Source organism: Podarcis tiliguerta (genome assembly GCF_965153285.1).
Source record: "Podarcis tiliguerta genome assembly, chromosome: 7".
Taxonomy (NCBI): Eukaryota; Metazoa; Chordata; class Lepidosauria; order Squamata; family Lacertidae; genus Podarcis; species Podarcis tiliguerta.
In genome coordinates, this window is record NC_139540.1 from 41173851 (window position 1) to 41201084 (window position 27234).

The 27234-nt window shown below is 42.0% G+C and overlaps 1 protein-coding gene across 5 annotated transcripts; it reads left to right on the top strand.

The window, feature by feature from the left end:
* Positions 1-1533: 1533 nt before the first annotated feature.
* LOC310682635 (opsin-5-like) lies at positions 1534-22506 on the top strand. Of its 5 annotated transcripts, XM_083451656.1 has the most exons (8): positions 4936-5324; positions 7476-7498; positions 9854-9941; positions 12775-12937; positions 15368-15495; positions 16267-16383; positions 16528-16601; positions 21515-22506. In XM_083451656.1, the coding sequence occupies exons 3-8, from the start codon at positions 9854-9856 to the stop codon at positions 22130-22132; spliced, it is 1188 nt and encodes a 395-aa protein (XP_083307782.1). In that variant the 5' UTR covers positions 4936-5324; positions 7476-7498; the 3' UTR covers positions 22133-22506. The 5 variants fall into 5 exon arrangements, with proteins under 5 accessions (XP_083307780.1, XP_083307778.1, XP_083307782.1 ...); XM_083451654.1 differs by lacking the exon at positions 4936-5324 and adding an exon at positions 1534-3428 and having other exon boundaries at positions 7429-7498; positions 16267-16601; XM_083451653.1 differs by having other exon boundaries at positions 16267-16601.
* The last annotated feature ends 4728 nt before the right edge of the window (positions 22507-27234 follow it).

The following is a 27234-nucleotide window of genomic DNA, read 5'->3' on the forward strand; positions in this document are numbered from 1 at the left end:
GATCTTCAGCTCAGACATACAGTGGTACCTTGGTTTACAACCATAATCTGTTCTGGAGGTCCAGTTGTAAACCAAAACAGGTTGTAACCCAAGGTGGGCTTTCGCCAATGGGGCCTCCACCCCCAAATTGTTTGTAATTTAAAAAAGGGTTGTAATCCAAAAAAACGGACACGCACTTCCGGGTTTGATGTGGTTGTAATCCAAAATGGTTGTAATCCAAAGCGGTTGCAAACCAAGCTACCACTGTAGTCTAAGAGGTGCTAGTAGTTCAACCGTGGGTGCCTCCATGATATTTTAAATTTTTTTTGGTCGAAATAGTGTGTTGGTAATAACAAGGTTGTGTGCTGCAAATATAGTCAAAAGTAAGATTCTGTTCTGGTTGCTGTTGCCAATTCCTTTTTTCCCAATAGATCAAAATCTCACCCAACTCTTGCATTAAATTCACCCAGGAGGATAATTTTATCCTCCTTAGGCTTATCTGATAGGATGGTATCCAGCCGATAATTTTTTTTTCTTTAATGTTTTCATTGGCATCCAGTGTATAAGAGCTTAAAATAGTAGCCTGTTGGTTTTTGGTGAGTTTTATTTGAAGGGTTGAAAGTTGCTCATTAATGCTGGTAGGGACTTCTGACAAGAGCTTTACAAGATTGTTTTTGATAGCAAAGCCTACCCCATGTATTTGACATTCTTGTTCAGGTAGACCTTTACAGAAGAATTTGTAGAGTTATTTTTTATTCTTTCAGTTGTCCCTCTCCTGTTCTTCGAGTTTCTTGAAGTGCTGCAATATCAATGTTAAAACATCACAACTCTCTTTCAGTGATGACAGTCCTGCATTTGGGACGCTCATTATCTGTGTTATCCAGCAAAGTCCATATATTCCATGTTCCAAAGTTCAATTGTCTTTTATGACTGCTAGGTGGTGACCCCACTGGGTGCGGTAATCCAGTCAGGGGAAAAAGTGAGGCAGACTATGTTTAGGGCACCTTTTCTAGCCCCTCCGCCTTTTTGGGGTGGGTAGAGTGGATCCTAAACAGGACTGCTCAGTTGTGGATACAGCTGCTGAGCTACTCAACTGCCTCATTGAGTCAGAATGACTGAATCTGTATCCACCGCCCATGAGCTGGTTCATGATTAGGGGCTTCCAGATTTCATGGTCCTGCCTCTGTTACCATTTGCTGATCGTCATGGGACTTTTTTGGGTTTGGGGTGGGTTTTCGGAAGATGCCTGTGCGTGAATTTGTTTTATGTGTGTAAATCAGTGCACGCTGACCAATGCACAGTCTTCACAGTAAGGCTCTGTTCCGATAGCATGAGTATCACAATGACCGGTAGATTCTTATCTGCTGCAGCCTTCATCCATCTTCACAGCTGTTGTAACATACCGTTTGTTATCTTCTGCCTGTTCTGCTGTTGAGAACTTATTGGATCATTCTTTGTCTAGCTCCTCCCCTTTGACCTTACCACCTTAGGTGAGCCTGCTGGGAGACTCAGGAAGGCTTCGCTCACAAGCTTCATGATCCAGTGAGTGAGTGAGTGATGATCCTGCCCCAGCCTTATCCTATTCAACTCTCCTGGTCCACGGTTAGGTTAGCGCCGTGCTCCTTAGTCGCGGTGTCATATATCAGCCCCTAGAGGGCGATGGTGTCATAGGAAGTCTGCAATTACCACCCATGTTTTATTGTTGCATTGGCACACTACAAGTATGTGCCGTTCCAAAACCTGGCACTTCTCCGACTCCAATGCAGAAACCATCATGGTGAATGTCCGAGCGAATCTGACCACCTTCTCTATTCCCCCCTCTCTGCTCGGTTTGCTGCGCCGGGTACGTAAACCTTGCGGTGGTGACCGGCTTGCCCGGGCTGCATCGGAGACGAGGCAGCGAATCGCAGAAGCCACGCTTCAGCTGTCAGCGTCGATGTGAACAGTGGGAAAACGGAGCATGTGCAGAGCACCTTTCGCGCGCCCATCTTGCCCCTGCTGAACAGCCATTCTCTGCATGCAACTGCTGTTTCCCACTAGGACACAGATGATCCTATCTTAGGCTCTCACCATGAGCAGACGAATATCCACAAGATCAGTGCTGAGTGGATGGAGGGGTGTGGCTATTCTGCCGTGTTGCAGTGTCTAGTTTACCCATCCGGAGGGCCGCGAGCTGCATAGTAGTGAGGAGGCCTGAATCCCAGACCTGTCTCGGCCAGCGAGCTCACTGGGTTGCCTTGGGCAAATCCGATCTCCACCGCACAGTCCCTATCAGGATTGTTATGAGAACAAAGTAGGATCCATTCCTTGGGGGAACAGCGGAATACAAATGTGGACGGAAGTAGAATAAAAATAAATTTATTTACGTGAAGCAATGGTAAAGCATGGAATGGCGCTCTGTGTGTGTATGAGAGAGACGTTAATTATGTGCTTCACAACTGAAGTTAACAGACACGGCCGCCTAAAGGGGGCTGTCCCTAAATCTGAATCAACCCAGAATTTAAATTCGCCCAGCAGCCCCACCGCAAGATTCCAAAGAAGTAAGAACAATTCTACTTGGTTTCAGTTTTGATTGTGGGCTCCGGGTTTTCTACCCTACTTAGCGCCAGCGCTTCGCCCTAGCGCAATCGCAAGGCGCACGCCAGGATCTTTTAAAAAATAAATAAATATTTTATTAGTTGAATATAAGAATAGTATATAATCAAACACAAGCAATCAAATACAACCCCCCCCCCCAATTAGCGCCAGGATCTTGAGAGTCCTTGCGCCGTCGGAGAGACGCCGCCGAGATTTCTTTGGCCAATGGGAAGATGCGGAGCAGACCTGCTTTCTTCTGACTGGAGGCGCCGCTTCAGGGTCTTTCCGCTCGCATCCAATCCAGTTTCTCAAAAGGCGGGAAGGCTGCTGGGAAGCCGCCTCATGCTGGAGGGCCAGTCGCTATCAGGGGGTGGAGGAAAGGGAAACTCCCTCGAGTTCCCCGCCCGTGGCTATAAGATGAGGGAGCCCCCGAGAGAGCGGCTCCCTTTAGCCGTTGCCATGGCCCTTCCTCCGGCCTCTCAGCAAGCGGGAGAAGCGGGCGGAGGTGAGGAAGAAGCGGAAAGTTCTGCTCCCTGAGCTCCCCAACTTGGCGCCGTCGCCTCAGGGCAAGGGGCTCCTTGTGCTTCGCGCCCGCGGGAGTTGTGGAGCGGGGCTAGTAGTAGTAGTAGCGTCATGCTGGAGCAACGATTGGCTCGCCTCAGCCCCGGCTCAAGCCCGCCCCAATCCGCGCCTTCACCCTCTAGATCCGCGGGCATTGCCTTTACCGCCTCGTGAGTCACTGGAGGTTCCTTGGCGAAAGCGCTTCGTTTCTTTCTGGCGCTTCGCAGAGCGGCAGCGTCGGCGGCGGAGAATGCGAGCGAGCGAGCGAGCGAAGCTGCGCCGACTTCCCCGCGCGCCAACCCGGAGCCAAGGTAAATTTGCGCGCGGGCTCGCCTGGACCACCTGGCAGCTTCTAGCGAGCGCCTTGTGGGAAGGGAAACTGGCAGTCCCTAAACCTTGGACTGTTTGTTGCCTACTCGACTCTAAAGTTCCTGATGACTTGATTTTTTATTGATGTATTTATTTATTTCCAGTCCCGCCCCCCCCCTTTACTCTGTCTCCAGTTTTCTGCCAGGACGCCGCTGCCTGCCCGACTGAAATCTAATAGCTTCATGCCAGGCTGGATTTTTGAGCAGGTGGGCCGGTGCCAAAATGAAATGTCCTGATGTGGAGAGCAACACCTGTTGAATCTCCGCCAGGCATCCAGTTATAATTGGACAGAAAGGTTCTGCCAGTAAAAACAATGAAATACAGATGGCAGTCCTGTTGGGTTTTCAGGTTCAGTACTAAAGCAATGGGTTCAGAGAGGTGAGGTCAGGTACTGGTGGAAAATGAAGGCTTAGCTATGCTGTGCCTAATGAGACGTAAGTGCAAATAACAGTAGTACAAGAATGTGGTGTCTTACAGCACTGTCTAAGAAAGTTGTGGCCAATAACTATATGTTGTTATCAGTTTACTCTGTGCTGTTACTCCTTTCGTTGGCTGTGAAGGCGTCCAGCTTCTGAGAGGGTCAAGTAGCAATCCAAATGGGCAGGGTGCCGGCAACCTCCTTTTATGATCCCTGTGAGGTAGATCTTACTATATAGTTTGTGCCATGCAAGATTGCAGAAGGTGGTTGGTTACCTTGCCTTAAATTCCACAAGCTGCTTTATCCAGCATCTGCTGTGACAAAGAACTGCCAACAGCAGTTGCTAATTCTGAACATCTTTGACACTACAGCTGCTGTTGTGGATTCATCTGTCCTCTTAAGAATGCAAAAGAAGATTAAAAGAACGTACAGGGCAGGACATCTTGAAGGGAGCAATGCCTGCTCTGTTAATTTCCAAGGGAGTTGGTGTTACTTTTAGCCTGCTGGGAACTTGGAAGACAGTTCCAAGTGTGATAAGGGGCAACTCTGCAACAAAGAGCGTCTGAGGTAATGCCATAGCAGAGGTGCTCAACACAGCTCAGACTTTCTGTGCGTATTGAGACAGGCAACATGATATTCATTCATTAGCATCTGTCAAGCTGTGAAGCTATGGTTCTTTGGTTGCAAGTACTCATGTAGTGTAAAAGGGAGCCGATTGCTCTCTGTAGTGTCGCTCTTTCATTTTAACTGCATCTCTCACCAAATTAGCTAACAGCTCTTTTTTTCCTGCTTCTGCTCTAGAAGAAGGCAGTGCTATGTGCTCTTGCTAAATCCAGAGTACACAGAATATGGGCAAGGTGTTCTGGAGGATCCTTTCCTTTCCATAGATCTTAACTATTTGAACTTTCATTTACTATGAGCAAGAAAAGGATGTTCCTCAATCACATCACCCTTGTCTATTTCTTTATACTGCTATTGGTGAGCTTTAATTTCAAAAGTAAGTTCAGGGAGTTGTCTTTAATTGTTACTAATTGTATATGCTTTATTTAAAAACTATGATGGAGTGGATAGTAGCTAGTTGCCTGTTTCCAACCATGTGTTTGGAGTGTGACAAAATATTTGTGTCTGTTCTATAATCCAATGTACTTGTCTTTCTCTGTAGACATAACAAGTCAAAGACACTTAGGCATGCTTAAACACCAAGGTGGTTGTTTTCCCAATGATATGTTCTGCATAGTTTCTTCCAGCTTCCCAGGTGTCCATCATATACTGCTTTTTGGTAAATGGTACAATCGAAACATATTTTCCACCTTCAGTGAGGTCTCTAAAGGTCAAGAACTCTAAACATCCAGAGCTGGAATGGCAAATGTGCAGCCCTCCTTTTGTGTTGGACTCCCATCAGCTCAAGCCAGCATGACCAGTAGTCTAGGATGATGGGCATTTATTTTATCTATTTATTTATTCATACATATTTATACTTGTTTGTTTATTTATACTTTGTCTGGTGGGTGGGTATGTCCCCTATCAGTCATCTGATGTCATCATGGCATCACATGACTGAGAGGTCAGTGGCCCCACCCACACGTCAAAGTTGGCCCTTAAAGTGGGGATAGGGGATAGGTAAATAAAGGTCAGACTCATTGGGTCAAAAGTAAATAATTAGAATGAGTTCTAATAAATATTCCGATGTGTGACAGGAATGCATATGGACAGTCCGGGTGTGCAGGTAGCAGTGTCACAGTGTGAGAACACGTTTAGGTTTCATTACTGGTCATTGGAATGTAACTCTTTTTACATATGTGAGAGTTGCAGTCAAATTGTGGGCAGGTGGTGCATTTGACATTGTAGTCCATCATTTGCAGCCTTTGCATCAACAGAATTCCTATTATGAAGAGATGAAAGAGCTTGAGTAGTATATTACAAGTGGTGGTTTTTTTCCTTCTTCCAGAAATGACAGTTTCATTGAAGCTTGTGCCGGACACATTTCTGGTGGACTGTGCTTGTGGAATTTTTAACAAACTTTCCCCTTGACTCATGGTTTCTCAAAAGAAGCAAAAGGCTGGGGCTTTACCAATGTGCTTGTTTTATCCAGGCTGAGGAGTTTCAGATATTGCAGGGTAATAATAACATGTATGCAAGATACAAGTCTATCAGTAACTTGCTTTCTCAAGCCAAAACTGACTGTGGTTCTTCTATTAAATTCCAAGGATGAGAAATATTGGCCACCACCACTCTTAGAATTATTAGGTAAATTGTATTACATGATAAAATTTGGGAAAATATTTTTTGTTCCACACAAACTTTCATTAAAAACTTATGCTTTGGGGCATGTTCTCTGATTCCTCATGTTGCTAATTGATCTGAAAGCCTTTTGATGTCCTGTTTCCCAGCAGAGGAAAAAGGAAAGTAGAAGCAAGCTGCATTGCAGAAAGAAAAATAAGAATCTCTGGAGTCATCTTCTGCATGCACGCTATCACATACTTCCAACTACCTTGTGTTTAGACATGCAAATCAGGATATTTTATCGGACGAAGTGATTCATTTGACTGTGAGGCGTTTGGCCTGAGAAGGATTGAACATTAAATATAAACATTTGCCAGGTTTAACAGTAATGCTAGAAGGATTTTGATACTCTGAAATGTGGATGGCTATTTTTTCTTTTGGCTTGGGGCCAGATTGAGGGTTCATCACCCCTCTGAGGCCCATGTGCATGCATGTGTACATGTGCAGACTTGCACACTCAAAAAGCACACACACAGCTTATACATATGTGTGTGTGGTGGTGGAGGAGGACAAGCAGTGCACATATACATATACTTTGGCAGAATGGGGGAACAAGCATCCTGCACACATCTACACCTGGAGGAGAAAGGAGGACAGACTCAAAAACACACACACGCACAGAGTCATATACTCGCTCCTTCCCCAATGCTTCCCTGGGAGCAAAAGCACAGGTCTGAGAGCAATCCTAGTAATATTTATTCAGAAGTCAATCCCATTCTATTCTTTCAAGTGGACTTGAGTGTTGCCTCTGCAGTGTAGCATTTTAGTTGCACAAAAGCCAGCCAGCTAGCAGCTGATCTAGCACAATGCATAGGCACATGTGTGAACAGGAGCTGGTTAAAACAGTGACTGCCAACCTTTTTGACCAGTGGCACATTTCAAAATTTGAGATAGTGTTGTGAGCACCAGTCACAAAATGGCTGCTGTGTGGGGCATAGCATAACACAAGTACAGAAATTACATCTTTTCTCCCTCCTGAGTCCCTTGGTTAGGGGTTCCAATGAAGGCATTTGTGGGTGCCATGGCACCCATTGGCACCAAGTTGGTGACCCCTGGGTTAGAGAGTAAGGTGAGAGCAATTACTCTCTAGTACAGAAAGTTAGAAGGAAGGAAAGAGAGGAAATTGATGATTGGTGAAGTGGCCAGCCAAGTGTGATGGAAGGAAGAGAGAGAACAGGAAGGATGGAGATGAGGTCTGAGTAATCACTGTTATTTTCTTCACTGGGTTTGTTCCATGACAGATCAACACAATAAGGAAGGTTAAAAAAAAAAAAAAGAGTGTCAGCAGTCCTTTAAGGTAGTGACAAACAGGTATGATGCACTCTAGCAAAGTTATGAACATAAAGTTACAGGGAGAAGTAGAGGTGATATCTTATGAATACTTTGGCTGGCACCCATTGTCCTAATCAATTGAAGACATCAACTTTTGGCATATGCTTGTTGGGTCTTGCTATAAATATCTCTTGATTGCAAGCCAAAAATGATGTAGCTAGTGCAAGCCAGATATAAAACAATAAGGGATTAATAAAACTGTTCAGTATCGTGTCATATGAGGTCTCTCCAATAAAAACACAGCAGTGTTTCCAATTCTTTTGGCTCAGTTTGACCTGTTTCCATTAAAATAATTGAGAACTGATTGTCCAGTCTCCCCAGGTCCTAGGTCAACATTTTTTTAAGTTCAGTTAAGTTCATATATCTATATATTTAACTTAAGTATATATCTGTCAATTAAAAAAAAAAACTTTCATTTAATATTATATAAATTTAATATACTAGTAATTCAGTCCCATTAGTGGAAAAGGCAGGGCATAAATAAATATATAATAATCATCACCTAGTAAACACTAACAATAGCTAGTGACTTACAGCATGTGTTCTGGGAAAAGAGAAAGTTAAAATTACCTATTAAATTAGTAAAAGTCTACCATCATGGCAGGTGATGTGTGTGTGTGTGTGTGTGTGTGTGTGTGTGCGTGCGCGTCTGTATGTGAAAATAAGAAAATAAGCTCTGTTTTCACATACAGACACATACAGAGCCTTCATCAAGTGATCCTTTTTTGTGGAAGGGTCAGTGAGTATAGTGACGGATCCGCACATGTCTCTGAAGGCGCCCCACCCCCCGAAGGATCCCTTGCTGAAGGCTGCTCACCCACACAATGGTCTGGTCCACACATAATTTAAAACCACAGTTAAACTAAAACTTAAATGTGAATGTACATCATGCCGGTGCTCTTTGCTGAAACCACAGGTGGCTCACACTTCCTTTGTTCCTGCTTCACTGTTGGGAAACAATACATGATCTGAATTAGCATTTACTGTATGCATAGTCCACCCCCCCAAACCTGGGTGCATAGTCCACCCTCCCCCAATCGCCCCATGAACAAACCGCAGGTGTAAGCCAAACTTTAGTCACCACTCATGGGCCTAGTCAAAAGTAGTTTAACTAAATATTTGAATAGGTTGGGTGGTAAGTAAATGAAGCACCATTAAGTGTTGTTGGCATCCATCTCTCTTGAGAGACAATGGAGTGTGCTTCCAGGGGTGAAATCAAACAGCTGGAGATTCACAGTTCTTGCTGGGGCTGCAGAAATTGGTAACTCATAACTTCTGCCTCCTGCATTGTTTTTACTACGTTACCAGCATCAATGTGACCTCTTTGACATGCAAGCCCGGACCTTGTGTGGAGGTCCTGGGCTGCCAAGACAACAAGACCACCTTGTTTTGAGTACGTAGCTTGGTGAAACATGTTTGAAGTCTGTGTGTCCCTCTGAAGGCTCTCAATCCGCTGTTCACAATCACTGATGTAAAATCTGTGATGAAAATTTCTGTTTTTGCTCATCTTTCCTTGGTAGTGCACGGTTGCTTGCTCATGTTATAAATATCTTGTTGAAGTATCCTTTGGATAACTTAGTGATTGTTTTATTTGGGCAATTTTTCCATAGTGACTTCATACAGAAGTTGCATTGAGCCCTGTGAAATTAGAATTATGAACATCATAAAAGGTTGTTGATAAGGACTGTATTTGAAGAATATATTCTGTGCTATTTATACTTTTACTGTGACTTGAAAAATATTTTTCAGCACATAGGATGCAGTATTAAAGTGATGAATTGTGAGAAGGGCATTCTTAATAAAGTTTGAATGAATAATGTCGACACTTGTGATTCTTATAGTTTATTTTTAAACATTTACCGTTATGTTTGTGGTGCCACGAAGGAACACATAAATCCAATGTCATTCTATGGCATCTTTTAGATTGGTGTGGATAAAGCTTCGGCACATTTGCAAATTGGAAAAATTATTGTAGGCATCACACATACGCTGTAGCCACATCTTATTCTATTTCCTATTAACTGCAATAAAATGTTGTATGTGCACCTATGAGTGACATGTTTGTGACCCCTGCTCCAAGTAGCCTGTGCATAGTGAGCAAGTAGACTTGTGCTTGCCCAACCAGGTTGTGGGGGAGATCCCAGATTCTCAGAGGGTTTGAATCTGGTCATGTTTCCTTAAAGTCTCAAAACGTCAGTTTTTAAATTACCGTGAGGCTTAAGAAAATGCCTCCACATTTATGTATCAATGCTTGAAAACACTGTACCTGAAAACTGAGGGTCCTGAGATGCACTTACCTTGAATTCTTTCTTCTTCCATCCTATTTTTTTTCAGATGGGTTCTTACTTTGTGAACGCAACATTTCATTCCAAAATAACTGAAGCAGCTGATATTATTGTTGGAATCTTCTATATTATATTTGGTAAGAGTGATTGTTTGATATTCTGTACATATGATTGTGATATTCTCTGCATATGATGATGATTGTATTTCACATTCTAGAAAACAAAAGATTTTATAACTGTGTCACTGGCATGTGTGTGATACTGTTTAACTCCTTGGTCCTCATGACCCAGGAAGCTGTTTGTGGACAAATGCTGGGTTCCCTCATCCTGAAGTGAGATGAGCGCCACACCCCATAGTTGCCTTAAAGGTAAAGGTAAAGGTACCCCTGCCCGTACGGGCCAGTCTTGCCAGACTCTAGGGTTGTGCACTCATCTCACTCTATAGGCCGGGAGCCAGCGCTGTCCGCAGACACTTCCGGGTCACGTGGCCAGCGTGACAAGCTGCATCTGGCGAGCCAGCGCAGCACACGGAACGCCGTTTACCTTCCCACTGGTAAGCAGTCCCTATTTATCTACTTGCACCCGGGGGTGCTTTCGAACTGCTAGGTTGGCAGGTGCTGGGACCAAATGACGGGAGCACACCCCGCTGTGGGGATTCTAACCGCCGACCATGCGATCGGCAAGTCCTTTACCTTACCTTTTACCCATGTATCTGTTTTCTCATTCCCGGCCCAGTCTGAGCTTTATATTGCTTATGTGTGCTTTGGTAGTAGATGCAAAGGCTGTAGGTGACACAATCTGAAATATAACCCATCCAGAAGGTGGCCACATTTTCCTGTGTGAAGTACATATGCAACTGGACAAGCTGCTAGAGGGGAGAAAGCTCCAACTGCAGTATATATAGACTGGAGGCCTCTGCTAGACTTGGACCCCAGGAAACCTGGATTCAGATTTCTGTTCAGCTGTGATTTCCTGGGACAGCAATGGGCAAATTACACTCTGAGTTTTGCCCATCAATACAATGGGAATTTTGCTTCACAGTATTGTAGTTGGAATGCATAAAGCAGTATGCAGAATTTCATTTTTTAAATAAGTAAGTGTATTAAAATAATTACATTTGCATTGGTTTAAATTAGTTTAAATTGAGTTTTTTATTATTGTATTTCCTTATATTTTACACTCCATTTTTACACAGAAGCATCATGGAACCCAAGGTGAAATACCGTATTTTTTGCTCTATAAGACTCACTTTTTCCCTCCTAAAAAGTAAGGGGAAATGTGTGTGCGTCTTATGGAGCGAATGCAGGCTGCGCAGCTATCCCAGAAGCCAAAATAGCAAGAGGGATTTCTGCTTTCACTGTGCAGCGTTCCCTCTTGCTGTTCTGGCTTCTGAGATTCAGAATATTTTTTTCTTGTTTTCCTCTTCCCAAAACTAGGTGCGTCTTATGGTCTGGTGCATCTTACAGAGCGAAAAATACGGTATATGTTGTTCCAAGGAGGTCTCCCATCATCTAACCACACTTGCTTAGCTTCAGTAAGGTGGTACCTTCATGTGCCATCAGACCTTTAGAGACTGAAGTGTTTTCTAGTGAAGGAAGTAATCTTTAAGTAATGACAATATAGGGTCTTCTGCATCTTTGAAGACTAACAAATGTATTATAGCACAAGCGTTCATGGACTAGCACCCATTCCATCAGATGCATGACGTGTAATCCTCAATTGGTAGGCATAGATACACATGGGTGTTAAGGTGGGGGGAAATATAGAAGTTGGAGTTAAATGATGATATAAGGCACAAAGTACACATTGGGGTTTTCACAGACATATTGATGTGTTGTGGGAAGCAGTGTTTTAGCTGAACTTTCACAAATAAAGAACACAGATTACAATTACTGTGGGAATAATGTTTATTGTTTCCTGGCAAGCTAGCAGAAATTTATATTGGACTTTACTGAATCTGAAGACTTTCCTGGCAAATCAACTAACTCAAGTACTTGATGAACTAAACATTAAGACTAAATATCTCTGAGACAGTCCAGGACAGGGACAGCCAATGTGGTACCTTCTAAATGTTGCCAAATTGCAATTTGTATCATTCAACAGCATTTGGAGGGCACCACATTGGTCACCCCTGGCCTAGGTTCATAGCGTTTTAGGGCCAAATCACATGTGACCTGGGATCTTTTGGCGTGTGTTCTTTAAAACAGGCACAGGGAGTTCCAAATTTAATTGGAAGAGAGGTGCTGAGATATAAACTGTTTTGCCTTTTCCTCTATTTAGTTTCTCCAGTGTTGTGCCTCAAAAGCTGTTCTTACCCTATTTTATAGAAACACAAAGATATAGCCTTTCCATATGGTGCATCTGTGCACAAAAGAAGATGGTAGCCATTATGGTTCAGAGGACTGATCTGGATTTGATATATTTGCCTTTAGCTTTGAGCTCAATTAGTGCCTTGAATAAATTCGCTACTGCTCATTTTAACAGTGCAGTCAGCTAGGTTAGCTGCGGTCATCATGAAAACCTGATTGGCAATATATAAAAAGCTTGAGTGGCTTTTTAGCATTTTGTGGAGTGGGCTGCAGTCTGGGTCAGCATAACTTGAACTAAATTTGGTTCATGGTAAGGTGCCATTAGTTCCCTGCTGCCTTGTTTTATGTCGAATTTTTTCTGTACAGATAGTATACTTTTTATTATATGGTTCATATTCATTAATTTTTACAAAGTGCTCAACCACTTTGGAGGCGAGGGTGATAAGAATCAACTGGCACTGAAGGAAAGAGAACAATTTGGAAATCATGCTGCAAAATTATTATTTTTTGTAAAAACACCTATATAAAAATCATGATTAGTCATCCCTGTATGCTTTTCCCTTTAAAGCCACTGGAGAAAAGGACAACATGCTACTTTCACGCAAAGTCAAAATGCGAATGAGAGTGAAAACAGTTAACCCTTTTTTGTTTTGTCCTACAGGCATATGCTCCTTTTGTGGGAACAGTATCCTTCTCTATGTTTCCTACAAGAAAAAGAACATATTGAAACCAGCAGAGTACTTCATGATCAATTTGGCCATCAGTGACCTTGGTATGACTCTGACCTTGTACCCTCTAGCTGTTACATCCAGCCTTTCACACAGGTGTGTTCAATGTGCATCCACTGAAGTTCTCTGTTAGTAGGAAACAGTAACTAAACTTTTCTTCTTCCACATTTTTTTATTACTATAGTGATGAATAATTCCAAGGGCTGAGAAAAGCAGTCTTTCAAGCTGCTGGCAGTAATTAGTATTCTGAGCTGCACAACACTGTTGTCACTTAGGATACCTTTGGGGGAAAAGTTGCATTCATTCAGTACAATTACTCCACCTGGTTTCCTAATTTTCGGTGGAAGGAATAACAAAAGATCCAGCTTCCCTTTCTACAGTAATACATGTCATTGTTACTTAGTTACAAATGATTTTTATTTTTTTTACAGAGTGAAATTCAGTTACAATTGAAATGAAAGGAATACATTAGTGGAATTGCTTATGTTTCTTTTTCAAGGTTATGCGTTCTGACGCTCATGACCTCATCATGAAAACTGCTGTAGCCACTCCCCAGGGATAATCCCTAGCCATGCCTCCAAGGAGTTGTGTGGATCCGTTATACACACACACAAGTGCAATTATACATTGTTACCTGGGAGTAAGCTCATTTAACTTGTACAGTGGTACCTTGGGTTACAGATGCTTCGGGTTACAGACGCTTCGGGTTACAAACTTCGCTAAGCAGGAAGTGGTTGCTCCAGTTTAAGAACTTTGCCCTAGGATAAGAACAGAAATCGTGAGCCAGTGGCAGCAGAAGGCCCCATCAGCGAAAGCATGCCTCAGGTTAAGAACCGTTTCAGGTTAAGAACGGACCTCGGAAAGAATTAAGTTCTTAACCCAAGGTACCACTGTAAAACACATTGAGCTTTAACTAAAAATATTTATCCAGCAGAAATAAAACTTTTAGCTTTTAATTTGAAATGCATAAAAAGGTAAAGGACCCCTGACAGTTAAGTCCAGTCATGAACGACTCTGGGGTTGCGGTGCTCATCTCACTTTACTGGCTGAGGGAGCTGAAGTTTGTCTGCAGACAGTTTTTCCGGGTCATGTGGCCAGCATGACTAAGCCACTTCTGGCAAAACCAGAGCAGCGCACGGAAACACAGTTTACCTTCCTGCAAGAGCAGTACCTATTTATCTACTTGCACTTTGATGTGTTTTTGAACTGCTAGGTTGGCAGGAGCTGGGACTGAGCAACGGGAGCTTACCCCGTCGCGGGGAACCCCAACCTTCCAATCGGCAAGCCCCAGGCTCTGGTTCAGACCACAGCGCCACCCGCGTCCCAGTTGAAATGCATACAATTTTGCAAATAAGTGTTACTGTTTAAATTACTGGTAGAGAAGTAGGAATTCCATCAAAGAAAAAGAAAGAAGCATCCAGCATCTGCTCTGTTATTTTCCTCATTATCTGGCATCCTCTATGCTATGCTTGTCACAAAGAAATGTAAAAGCCTCATTACTGTCTCATTCACTTGCCAGAGCAAGGCTTCTCTTAATTACCTGGCACTCTTGCAGATGGTGACATCAGTCCTGCTTTGAAAAAAAGTCAGAGTTGTGCTCCCCAGTATTCCCTGCCATTAGTTGTAATTGTAAATCTTTTGCACAGCCTATGAGTGGTTGAAAAATCCCCCCTTGTACTCGGAAGATTTGAACAGTTGCTCATGCCACTTTTGACCAGCTCTAGGTTCTCTTGGGTGAGATCAATTTCAGTCAGGCTTTTGGCACTGAGACTTGGATGGTCTATGTCAGGAGATAGACACAGATTTAAGAGTTCATCTTTGGGACTCAAGTTGATGGGGGCAATTAATACAAGGTAGATATTATTATTGATATGGCTTATTATAAAAGTAATTTTCTTTAATTTAAATACCTCGTTCTTCTACGTACTGCTGTCAAAATGGGAAGGGGCCCAGTAAAGTATCTGATGACAGGGTGTCAGGACAAATAAGCAAACAATTGCAGTACTCCCATAACTTGTGTGAGAGATCATTACACTGGAGTTTCCTTTTCTTTAGACTTCAGTTCTATCTCAATATGTAAGAATATTAAATCTGCACATCCACAATTTTCAAATGTGCCTTTTCTCCACCCAACTTCAAGCAGCCGTTTTTCAAGTTAAATGGTATCAAGCAGACACTACTTGCCAGAGATACAGGCAAGATACTGAACGCTTTTATAGAATGGCGTGTTATTTCTTTAATGAGTTTATATATTGGTCAGAATCCTTCCAGATGCATGCTGTGTTTTCAGTTATGTTTTTAAAATATGAAGCAACATAATTTCTTTCATGGGATGGTTACAAGCATTTACGTGCATTATTTTTTTATAGACAAAGATACATTAAGGTTCCTCTTGGCTCAGAATGAGCATGGACTATAATCAGTATTGCTATCTCAGTACAGTAGTGACCCTTGAAAGTTACTTTTGAATATATGACTGAGAAGAGTATTTTTTGATATTAATAACTCTTTCATTTTTCTTCCTAGGTGGTTATTTGGCCAACAGGTTTGCTTGTTCTATGCATTTTGTGGAGTATTTTTTGGAATCTGCAGTCTGTCTACACTAACATTACTGAGTACTGTGTGCTGCCTAAAAATTTGCTTCCCAACTTATGGTAAATAAATTTTTTTCTTTCCTTCTGCACAAATTTAGAAGAACTAAGAGTTATGCAACACTAATTTTGGTACTAAATGCTTTGGCGAGGTTATCATTGTGGCAGTTCTAGTATGGCCATTGAGTCCCAGGAAATGGAGTGTTAGGGAGCATGATCTCTCTCTTTCTCTGTCTTTCTTTCTGTCTGTCTCTCTGTAGAAGGGTTCCCCCCTTTTTGTGAATAATACTGTTATAACGTGCATTGGAGGGCTGTTGAATAGCAACACAATGTACATGTCATGACAGAAAATAATTACTTGCTTACTATGTATAGGTCAGGGATGTTCAACAGGTTATTTATTAGACCTGATCCCCTAAATTAACAAATAATTTCTCCCTTAAAAAAGCTCAACCAAAAGGGGTAGATCACTGCCAGATTTTAATCATGTGAGTAGATTGTAGTCTCTAGGAAGTTGGATGTCCCTTGTATAGGCCAACCTGGGTTGCTTTGTTCCTTTGGTATGGACATAACACTATGTTTTGCTCCCCACACTGGTCATGGTTGGTTTAGTAACTATTGGGTTGGGCATATGAGTTGGGTTGGGCATACTAGTTGTAGCTAATGAGAGTTAGAATCCAATAAATTCTGGAAGGCCATAAGCTAGTCACCACTTCTCTGTAGACAGTAAACAGAGAGACCTGTATTTTGACTTGTGGACTTAAAACCAGCTTCAGTATTATTACAAGCAACATCTCACCCGTGTATCTTAAATGTGAATATTTTGTATTTCAGGGAATAGATTTAGGAGAGAACATGGCTGGATCTTGATAGGATGCAGTTGGGCCTATGCAGCCATTTTTGCCCTTTCCCCACTGGCTCACTGGGGAGAATATGGAGCCGAACCTTATGGTACAGCATGTTGCATTGACTGGTATTCATCAAATATAAACACAACAGCAATGTCTTACACGATTGTCCTTTTTGTCTTCTGTTTCATTATCCCCTGTGGAGTAATTGTTACCTCCTATACTCTTATTCTGATTACGGTGAAAGACTCCAGAAAAGCAGTGGAGCAACATGTCCTGGGACCCACCAGGATGAGCAACGTGCAGGCTGTTACAGCCAAGGTATTTAAAAAGCCGTGTTCTTTTTTCTTCACCTATTGATTTTCACTGTTTTTTAAAAAGTATTTTATTGCTTTTTCACATGTAATAAACATAATTCAAAGCCCCATAAACAACAACAATAGCAACAAGTCTGCCATTTCTTGGGAAAAGGCATAGCAGCAGCTCAAAATCAGAAACAGTTTACAATGCATATTAAATACTCTAATTTAATAGGTCTTGCCAGATGTTTCCATGGATCTGTTGAGATTGTTTCAATTGATCGTAATAGGGAATTGTGGTTTAAAGAGATCAGGATCAAAGTGCTGAAGCCAGGTGTCAGGGAAGGGCACAGCAATTGAGCCTGGCACTTGTTCCCTGCTTAATAAAATGGGGTTCTTTTAAGCCAGGAAGGATAGGTCTGACTCTCTACTCTAGATATGAAACTTTGCTGAGAGACTGCCTAGCTCTGCAGGGGAAAGAAACAAAGCATGCTTTGCCAAAAGCATTTAAACTTAGTCCTCAGTTTAATGGGTCCAACAGGCTCTTGCACTCACCCCAAAATTACTAATTGCCTGAGCTATACATAGTCAAAAGCAAAATCCCATTGAGTTCAATGAGGGTTACCCTCCAGTAAGCATGCAGAGAACCCTAACATGAAAGTCCAGAATAGCAGTGATGACTAAACCACTGACTTCTGCACACGTTCCCACTTTCTCTTTCCCCTGTCATGAAGGGAGACAATTTGCCCCTTGTCCCTCTCACAGTCTCTGCAGGACATGAAGAACTTTGATGGGGAAGAGAGCTTATCAGAGGGGAAGACACTCTTGCCATTGGCATTCCATCAAGGGGAACAGATGAGACCTTTTTCTTCCACTCTGCAATTTGGGTCATGGGAATAACATACGGGACTATTCCCATGACTAAAAATCAAAATGTGGGGGAACAATGCAGGCTTTTTTCATATTTTATCAAAATGGAGACATCTACAATACAACAAAACAGTTTTAATGTAGTTTGTTGTGGTATTATATTTTCCTTTATGCTTATTTGTTGACTCTAAATCTGATTCAAATTAAAAATTTACATGGCAGCATTTTGGAAAATTAGATTAGGGAAATAATCTTTCAGGTATCTTTCTGTCTCTACCTCTTTACTGAGGTAGTACTAAAATGTAAGATAGCTAGGTTAGAAAATGTGTATCCTTTGGAGACAAATGGACGGAGATTGCCCTGATGGGACAAATCTGACGTTTTTGCAAGGACATTCTAGGGAGAAAGTTGTTTAGCTTTTGGGCTGCTGGCTCAGTCAACGTTTCAGGAAGGCCGAGCTTATTCAGGATCAGGCCAACGGTAGCTAGACTCTTAAGAGTTGGTTATGGGTAATTTACAAACCATTTGCTCAGCTGTAGTTCCACTGAGATCAATGAAGCCACACAATTCTATATAGCCTGTAAATTATGGTGTGTTTTAGGCAATGAAGCTCTTTGCAGTATATCACAGCACCATAACTTGTTTGCCAGAAGTGTTAAGTGCAATATATCATTAAAGAACATTTTAGATGCAAGTTTCATTGTCCTGTTGATTAATGCCTGCAGAGTTTCTGTTTAACGATTGAACAATCAGAGACTACATTGATTCTGGCCTGCAATCTGTCAATGCGTTCACTGTAATTCATGCAGTCTATGGAAGCTCCATCTTTCTATTATTATGCTGCTAGCATAGTACTATTGTGCTATCTAATTCATGGAGGAGGTGAGCCTTGCTGCAAGGAGGGAAAAACTTAGTTCACTTTGTTTTCTTCTGAATCTATTCCAACATATATCAAGTTTATCAATGGAGTGGTAAAACTGATGACCAGATTGCTAAACAGCTTTTGATTTAAATTCAGTCCTAAAGCAATCTTTAGCATTTAGTCTCTCCCATTTTAAAGGCTACATGAGTGTACTTTAGAAAACAAATATAAAAATAGATGCAATTTGTGTAAACTCTTGCAAGGATGGAGGCAGGAGGAAAGGGTTTGTCTTGCTGTAGGCCCTGTCAAGTAGGAGCCCATGATAATCTCACCAAATATACACATCTGTTGCAGCAATACTAGTTTAACTTAGGGAAATGTCCTATCATTAACTGTCTCCTGGACTCAACAAGTCACTTCCCCTTAGAAGTGATAAGTTGTACTGGAATATAGGGTTGAGCATACAGATGGCAGGGTGCCCACTCACTCCAAGCACCCTGTCGCTATCCCCAGGCTGCATAAGCAAAGCATCATAATTGCCATCTAGTCTTCCTGATGTGGTCACTGGTGCTGAACAAGTTGGTTTCCATGGCTGCTGTGCACTTATGTTGACAGCCTCTTGCCTTTAATGGAATCTGTGGATAGAAGAAGCAAGAGAAGAGGGCTATGATATTCTGAAATTATACTGAAGCATGAACAGGAATTGTGTTTGGCACTGAGTTTCCTGGCTAAGAATAAAGAATCCTGTTATTCTGACTTCTGTTCCTAATACTTTTCATGGTGCCAAAGATTGCTTGTTGGTCCACATTTTACACTTGTAGAAATTTTGGCTTGTGAACAGGACTGTCTTACCAGCTTTTACACTGATGCTAGATTTAGGGTTGGTGCTATAACCAGACCCTTGATTTTCTATTACCTGGGCTTGTAGGAATCTTAAAAATGTTAACGTTTCATTAAAGTTCATGGGGAAGGGAATTAGTGCTCACACCTGGATCTCCAAGCTGAACTTTGCCTTGTGCCACCCACTAAGATGGAGGGAGCCGCCTTGTTTCTATGGCCAGTGTAGTAGCATACATGTCACTCTAATTCATAATGTGGCCTCCATGCTCCAGCAGTTTTGGCCCAATTGGAAGTAAGCATGTGCAGGCCAGAAGTGATGTTTATGGCCTGCTCACTCAGGATGATCTTGTCTCTCATGCCAGGCCATAAATGGGAAGAGTGACAATAGAGTGGTAGAGACATACCAGGGGTGTGGGGTTCGTTGTACCTTTTCCCCAGTGCATTCTTCAATGGAGGAGTGATTGGAATCAGGTGTGCATCATGCTTTATTAAAAGCGAATGTAGGCAGATGAAATGTGTCCTGGACTCACTTGTTCGGGGGGGGGGGGGATGACTTGCCAAGCCTCCTTTGAAGAAAGATTGGGGCTCACTGAGTGCATTCTTAGGACCCTCCCCTTCATCCCTAGGAGGAGTGTGACAGCAGATAATGGTGGGGAGGTAGCCTGTGATTAACTGCAGCTGATCAATCTTTTAATCTGAGAGAGCTTTTAGCTCCACTAAAAAGAACAGATGCTGGCACTATGAAATATGTATAGGTAATTGGTTGTCAAAGCAAATGATTATATATCCTCGCTTTATTTATAGTTACAACCAATATTCTTAAGTGCTAATATAAAAAAAGAACCTTCCTATTTCAGAACTATTATATATCCCATTTGATAAATGCTTCCGAAAAATGGAGGAGATCAGCAGGAGATAAACAGAGCAGATATGCTGGCTTTGATGTTGACATTCTCTTGATATTTTAAAGCACATTTATAGTAGAGGTGAAATTGTCTTTATTGGCTTTTATCTTTATTGAGCCTCACAGAGTTGTTTGAAGCTTTGCATATGCATCCATAAATGGAAGCAGGTATAGTAAAAGTGGACCTAGCTTGTATGGCCAATGTTCAGGGATGATGTGAGTTGGCGTCCACAGCATCTGGAGGACACAACATTGGCTACCCCTGCCATAAAGACTAAAATATGAAGCACCTTTTAAGGATCACCTCAATTTTTGAGGCTTTGTGACTGGTGCTTCTTTCCTCTTCCATTTTTGGACTGAATGTAAGATTGCATGAAATTGCATAATTCTTGAGTGCTTTGTAATGGTCAAAGTGTTGGGCAGAATGCAGGAACAAGGCAATGTAAGTAAAGACTTAAGTTGCCTCAAATAAAGAGTTTGCATACTCCCTGAACTCTGTGTGGGTATGTGAATGTATGATCAAATATGAAGGAAGAACACCACTTTTGTGAGCATGGAAATGCTGTTTGCAGGCTGATTGCTCATGGGCTTTCCCAGGTTTTAACCTTGGAAAATGGAAAAACCATTGCTATGCTTTGGTAGCAAAGCCATAGTGTTTGTTTTGTATGATTGGATTCCTATTGCACTAGCAGAGGGGAAGATATGGGACCTGAGCTATGCATCCAACTGCGGAGACTGTCTCAGTTCTCCTGCTGCGGATCCATCATTGAAGTGTGAAATCATTTTTAAGCATGTTTTTATTGTTAGCGCTTTTATTGTTAAATCGCTTCAGGGTATAGGAAGCAACCAATAAACTCACAAATAAAACAAATAAGAATAGAAACAATCTCTATTTTGTCTGCCATTTAGCTTGCAAGATGCACCTTCATCTCCTTGACTGTGATTGGATGCTGTGCTCTTTGAATATATTCATAGCTATTTGTAGCCTATTTGCAATCTTGGCTGCCCAGTGTAGGTCATAAACCCTTGGGAGGGACCATATCACAAAGTGTAGGGGACTGAAGGAGCTAAATGCATGTTTAGTGGCTATTGCCACTTGGTTATTGTGGTGGCAAGTATGCCTGTGGAAAAGGGCCAAGTATTAGACAAATCTCCACCAAATGAATTCATCTGGTTCACATTATTAAAAACAAAGCACATCTTATTTAGAACAATTAAGCCAATGAGATTATAATACCAGTGATGACACCGTAATTGTTAGAGCTGCAAACTGTAATTAGACTAAAAGCCAAACAAAATCTGTTAATGGCCCTGAAATTGACTGACAGTCATGTCATCACTCTTAGGCAGCTGTTGCTTGGAGGTAGGACAGTGAATTAGGAAATCTATTGATCTAACCCACCTACTGTTTTGTTGTTTTGAATAGCACAAACTTTCTTTTCTTCTTTTAACTTTGCAGCTGAGCATTGCTGTATGCATTGGATTTTTTGCTGCCTGGAGCCCATATGCCGTCATTGCCATGTGGGCAGCCTTTGGGTCAATAGAGAGGATTCCTCCACTAGCCTTTGCTGTACCTGCTGTATTTGCTAAGTCTTCAACACTCTATAACCCAGTTATGTATCTTATGCTAAAGCCTAATTTCCGAAGCACCATTGCCAAAGATTTTGCTGTTCTCCAACAATTATGCATCAAAACTTGTTTTTGTCTCAAGCATGTACAGAGCTGTTCTTATAGATCAGTTCTGGAAGTCCAATCGAAACCATTTAAGGGAAGACATGAATCCAGCAGTAACTCCATGCAGATCGTAGAAGGATGTTCTTATTTTCCCTGCGAAAAGTGCAACGATACCTTTGAATGCTTCAAGAACTACCCAAAGTGCTGCCAGGACAGGCTGAGCACCATGGAACACACTCTTCAAGAAAACATACCCTTGGAAAATAAAAGTCAATCGAACGCAAAGCATGCTTCTGAAAAATATGTAAAGGTTGTTGTCCGAGGAGAAAAAAACAGTGAGGTTGATAGTTTGGAAGTAACATTAGAAAACATACCTATGGATACTAGATTTGTCAACCTCTAGAGAATGTTTAATCAAATGCTCCAGGTAATAATTTAATTGCACCAGACTTAACGAATGTAAAACTTTTCTAAGCACTACCCTATTTTTATAAAGTTATTTTTATTTCCTTATTACCCATGGGAGGTCGAAGTAATGCAGCATAAATATGTTTAAAAGTGTATTTGACTTTCATCATGTCCACAACCATAACTATGTGCATTCAGAACAAATTGTGTACTACTGCATTTCATTCACTTCTGATTTTTTGAGTTTCAGAACTCATGTCCTTTGCTTCACAGAAGCAAACCACTTCATACTTGTGAGGCTTTTCTGCAAAACATTAATCCTTCAGATGCTTGGTAAATATATTTTATATGCTGCATATTCAGCAAAAAGCTTGGTCTAGGTTGGATTTTCTGAGAGTCCTTTCAGGGAGGTAATGTCCATTGAACTGTTAGTAGTTCCACAAGGCATATGGTACCCCCCCCCCGAGGCTATGAACAGTTTTTTTCCATTTTCATCTTAGGCTACTGTTCACATCTCCTTTCTCATGCAGTTTTCTTTCTAGGAGAGGGAGTGGGAAATTTTCCTTTCTCTGGTACATTCCCATGTTGCTCTTGGAGCACTTACAGTCAGTTCCACTCATGCATGAGTGCCCCAGCCTGGCCTTTCAAGAACAAACTTGTGAGGGGCCAGATGTTTCCTGTATTTCTGAACTTACAGCATGAAGAAGCATTATAAGGCTATCATTACTTCTTTCAACGAGGCACCTACTTCTCCCACAACAAAACTCAGAAGCTGAGCCACTTGGGACAAGGTGCAGAAGATATTAGCTGCCCCTGGGCTGTAGCCAGGGAAGGAGCTTATCCACACCCAAGAGGATCACTTTATACTCTGTTCACCCTGGAACTGGCACCCTGCTCTTAAAAACATTTTCTGCTACCATACTTACCTGAAGCAGGTAATTAGTGTCACCGAGTTGTCAGTGCCTGACCTGAAGACAGATAGTGCCTGCCCCTCTAATCGCAAGAAATTATTTGGGAAAGGTTGCTCTTGCCACAGGCCTGCTACTCTTTTAACCTCCTGTCCCTCTCCCCCATAGCCGTTTTGCTTTGCAAAAGCTGGAGAAGGGGGTGGGATGAGAGATTTAATTACAATAGTGACACATTCAGACTCTTCATCCAGGCAAAAAGAAATATAATCAAATGTAGATGTATAGGATGGGGGTTACCTGACTTGACATGTGAAAAGGACCCCAGGATTGGATCTCAGGATTATAAACTATTAGCTGCTGAACATGAGTTGATAAGGTGATGCAGCTTCAAACACAGCTAATATTCTGCACTAATCATACCTCATCTGGAGTACTTTGTTCAGTTTTGAATGCTGTGACACAAGAAGGTTGTGGATGAATCAGAAACAGTTCAGAGAAGAAGAATGGGCAATTAGAGATGTAGAAAACAAGTTCTCTCAGGAAAGGTTGAAGAAACTGGGTATCTTTAGCATGAACAAGAGAAAACTGAGGGGGAACATCAAAGAAGTGAATTTGATTTATGGGAATTGTAGCTCTGGGACATCTCCGAACAACTCTCAGCACCTTTAACAAACTACAACTCCCAGAATTCTTTGGGGGGAAAGCCATGACAGTTGAAATTGGCATCACAGTGCTTCAAATGCTTAGTGTGGATGTGGTCTGGAACTGTGCTGCACCAGATGAATATGGAAAAATAATAATAAATACCTATACACTGATTCATATAGTAATATGACTATGTGCTTTGAGGCTCCTTCTCTCCAGTACTGCACTAAAATGAAGACTATGGCTTGGATCCCAATTTTTGTTCCCATGAACAGAACTATTAAGCCTGCTGAAGACCCCTGTGTGCCCTTCCCAAATCTCCTGAGAGTTGAAGGGCTCTATGCAATAGAATGACAGGGGCATGATTGGAAGGGGCATGGAAAATCAGCAACCTCCGTGCATTAGCAAAAGTGTTTTCCATTTGGGCACCATTACTCAGTGGTGCCAACTTGAATAAAATATTGGGGGTGGGGGACAGGTAAGCCCTGCCCCACATAATCAGTCACATGACACAGCACCCACCATTTGAATGGCAATGCCCATTAACTTTGGGAGGGCCTGTCTCCTTCAAATATTTTATGGGGAGGCGCAAAGGGAACTTAGCTCCTAGGAGCTGGCTCCTGTGGCACTACCTTTTGGATCTTGAGCACCCATAGATTTTACAACATCACACAACAAAGCACTGGTCAAAAAGAAAATGTACTCTAACTAAAGGGGTCACAACTACTGATCAAGCAGCCAGTATTCTCGTGTTGTTTTTCCATGTTTATAATCTAATAGAAAAACTATGGGCCAATATTTTCTTTTGTCCATTTAAGCAACCACAGGACAGCAACTCGGTTGTGCAGCTGAGTTGTAGGAACTTTAAAGTATTATTAGCCATGTGCCACAGCACTTGCTGTGGAGCTAACAGAACCAGAGAGAGCACTTTAGATAGGAAAAATCTCTTGTGAGGAGAAGGGTTAAACCTTCCTCCGGTGTTACCGCTCTAATGATATTTGGGAAAGATGAAAGCATCAGGAGATGCACTCATGGAGCTCCTGCATTTTGTGTAATTTAACCTTAATACTGTTAGGTATTCCCACAGGCTTTAACATTCCTGATGTAACGTATATACAGCCAATTGTGTTATTACGCTTTACTTCAGATGGAAGGAAAAGAGGAATTTTAAAACAGGAAGATATTTGAGCCCTCAGAAATGTGATATTAGGAAGGCAGGGAGCTTTTAACCAAAGTGTTTAAATTAATTTGCAGATCAAATGGGATTTGAGCAGAAGACTTCCAAGTCACAACCATGAAAATGCTTTTTTGTACTGAGCTCTGTGACTTAATTATGTGTCTTTGTTCTTAAAACAATCACTACCATATGTGCAGTAGCCACTGCAAAACTCTGGAACAAGTTATTCACTAATTTGCTTGCATTTGCATAATAGATGGTTTTTAAGGGACACGGGTGGTGCTGTGGTCTAAACCACAGAGCCTCTTGGGCTTCCTGATCAGAAGGTCGGCAGTTCAAATCCATGCGATGGGGTGAGCTCCCGTTGCTTTGTCCCAGCTTCTGCCAACCTAGCAGTTCGAAAGCACACCAGTGCAAGTACATAAATAGGTACCGTTGCAGCAGGAAGGCAAACAGCATTTCCATTGCGCCAGAAGTGCTGGCCACATGACCCAGAAAGCTATCTGTGGACAAATGCCAGCTCCCTCAGCCTGAAGTGAGATGAGCGCAGCACCCCATAGTCACCTTTTACTGGACTTAAGCATCCAGGGGTCATTTACCTTACTAGATGGTTTGCTACATTATAAAATTATAAAATCAAACTCTTGTTTTCTAACCATTGGTAAATCAGCTTGATTTAATACAAAACTCGTAATGTTCCAGCTTTCTCCCTGTTTTCAGATAACTCTGCATATTCCATCTGCTTGTGTTTTTTTAATTAGCTGCTGCAATTGCGTTTTGTCAAGGTTGATATAAATTTTATATTATAAAGCAAAAAAGAAAAGAAGAATAAATCCAAGTTTATCAAGCAGGCTCTGGAAATGTGTTGTTACTGGCCACCTCAACCTCTGCTGAGCAGTAGTGAGATTCCAGGGGTCTTGGCAGTGAACCAAGGTTTGTGTTCCTTTGGAATGAGGCACAGTGGAAGCTGGTGTCTTTATGAAATATGGTTTATTTTACACATATTTGCAGCTTGATGGAGAGAGTGAAGAACATTATACTCCAAGAGTGTCTCTCATTGCTTCTCTCAGCACCAGCAAGCTTGGGTCCAAAACAGCAGTCAGCCCTTCTCCCAGGTCTCTGTGTGTAGCCTCACCCAGCTAGTGTATGGAGTTCAGGCCCCTCTTTTCTCCTTCCTTAAGACCATTGTTCAGAAATCTTAGTTTCAAAGGGCACCTTTTTTCCTGTGGTGACATAATGCCCCCTATTAACCTCCAGGGTAGAAATTGGGATGGCCTGTAGCAGTATCTTTACACAGATCGTGAGGAGTACCACTATATCCAACATTGTTGCTAAGAGAACATTAGAATTTCTTTTTAGCTTTCAGTTAATGCATGCCAAATATTCCATGGCTGTTGTATTTTGCAGTATTTACTCTGAAGGACAATTAACATGCTATGAAGTTAGTTCAGCCATAGTTACGCGAGCAATTCTATGCTCACAGCAGGTCCAGAGATATGGCACAGCTGTCCAGGTAGGACAACCACCATATCCGATAGACTTTCAACCTAGAAAAGTGGGAGGGGAAAACCCACAACTCAGAGAATACAAAATACAGCGGGAATATGGGAAAATGACAAAATGAAAATGCCAGTGCTCACCACCATGTACCATGGTGTCCAAACACCACATGGATATGTAATGAGCTAGCACACACAATATGATCTGGAAACATGTATGCTGTGTTGCCACCAATGGTGCCCTGTGGTACTGTGAATAAACAGAAACACTCAGGACATCACTCATTCAAATCTCTTAGTGGGTAAAACATCCCCACACCCCACAACTGAAGAAAGACATAAAATCAGGTGGCAGCAACAAGCAAGGTTATGCAGCATAGTCTGCAAAGTGGGCACAGCCATGGTTAGGAAGTTGTTGGTTTAAGATGTCCATGTGGGAACGTTCCCCCCTTTAATCGTATCCATCTGTTATTGAAAAGAGGATAGTCCATTGTGGGGGCACATGAGCATAAAAGCATTTGTTCCAATATTCCCAGTGAAAACATATCTCACCTCTTGCAGTATTGGCTCATGAGATCTTGCATGTGGGATTGCACCATATATCTGAAGTCCTATGTACACTTTCCTGGGAGTAACTGCCTTGAACACAGTGGGGTTTGCTCCTTAGCAAATATGCACAGGACTGAGCTACAAGTCCCAGTGATTTCAATAGAAGATTTAAACATGGGCTTAAATGGCACCAATTATGGGATGCAACCCCATAAGCAGCCAATTTTAGATGAACTAGTTACGCAGAAATCTCGTTCTGATTCTGTACAAAATAGACTTCTAAAACAACAGGTTTACCATTGGTGTGCTACCTTTTTGC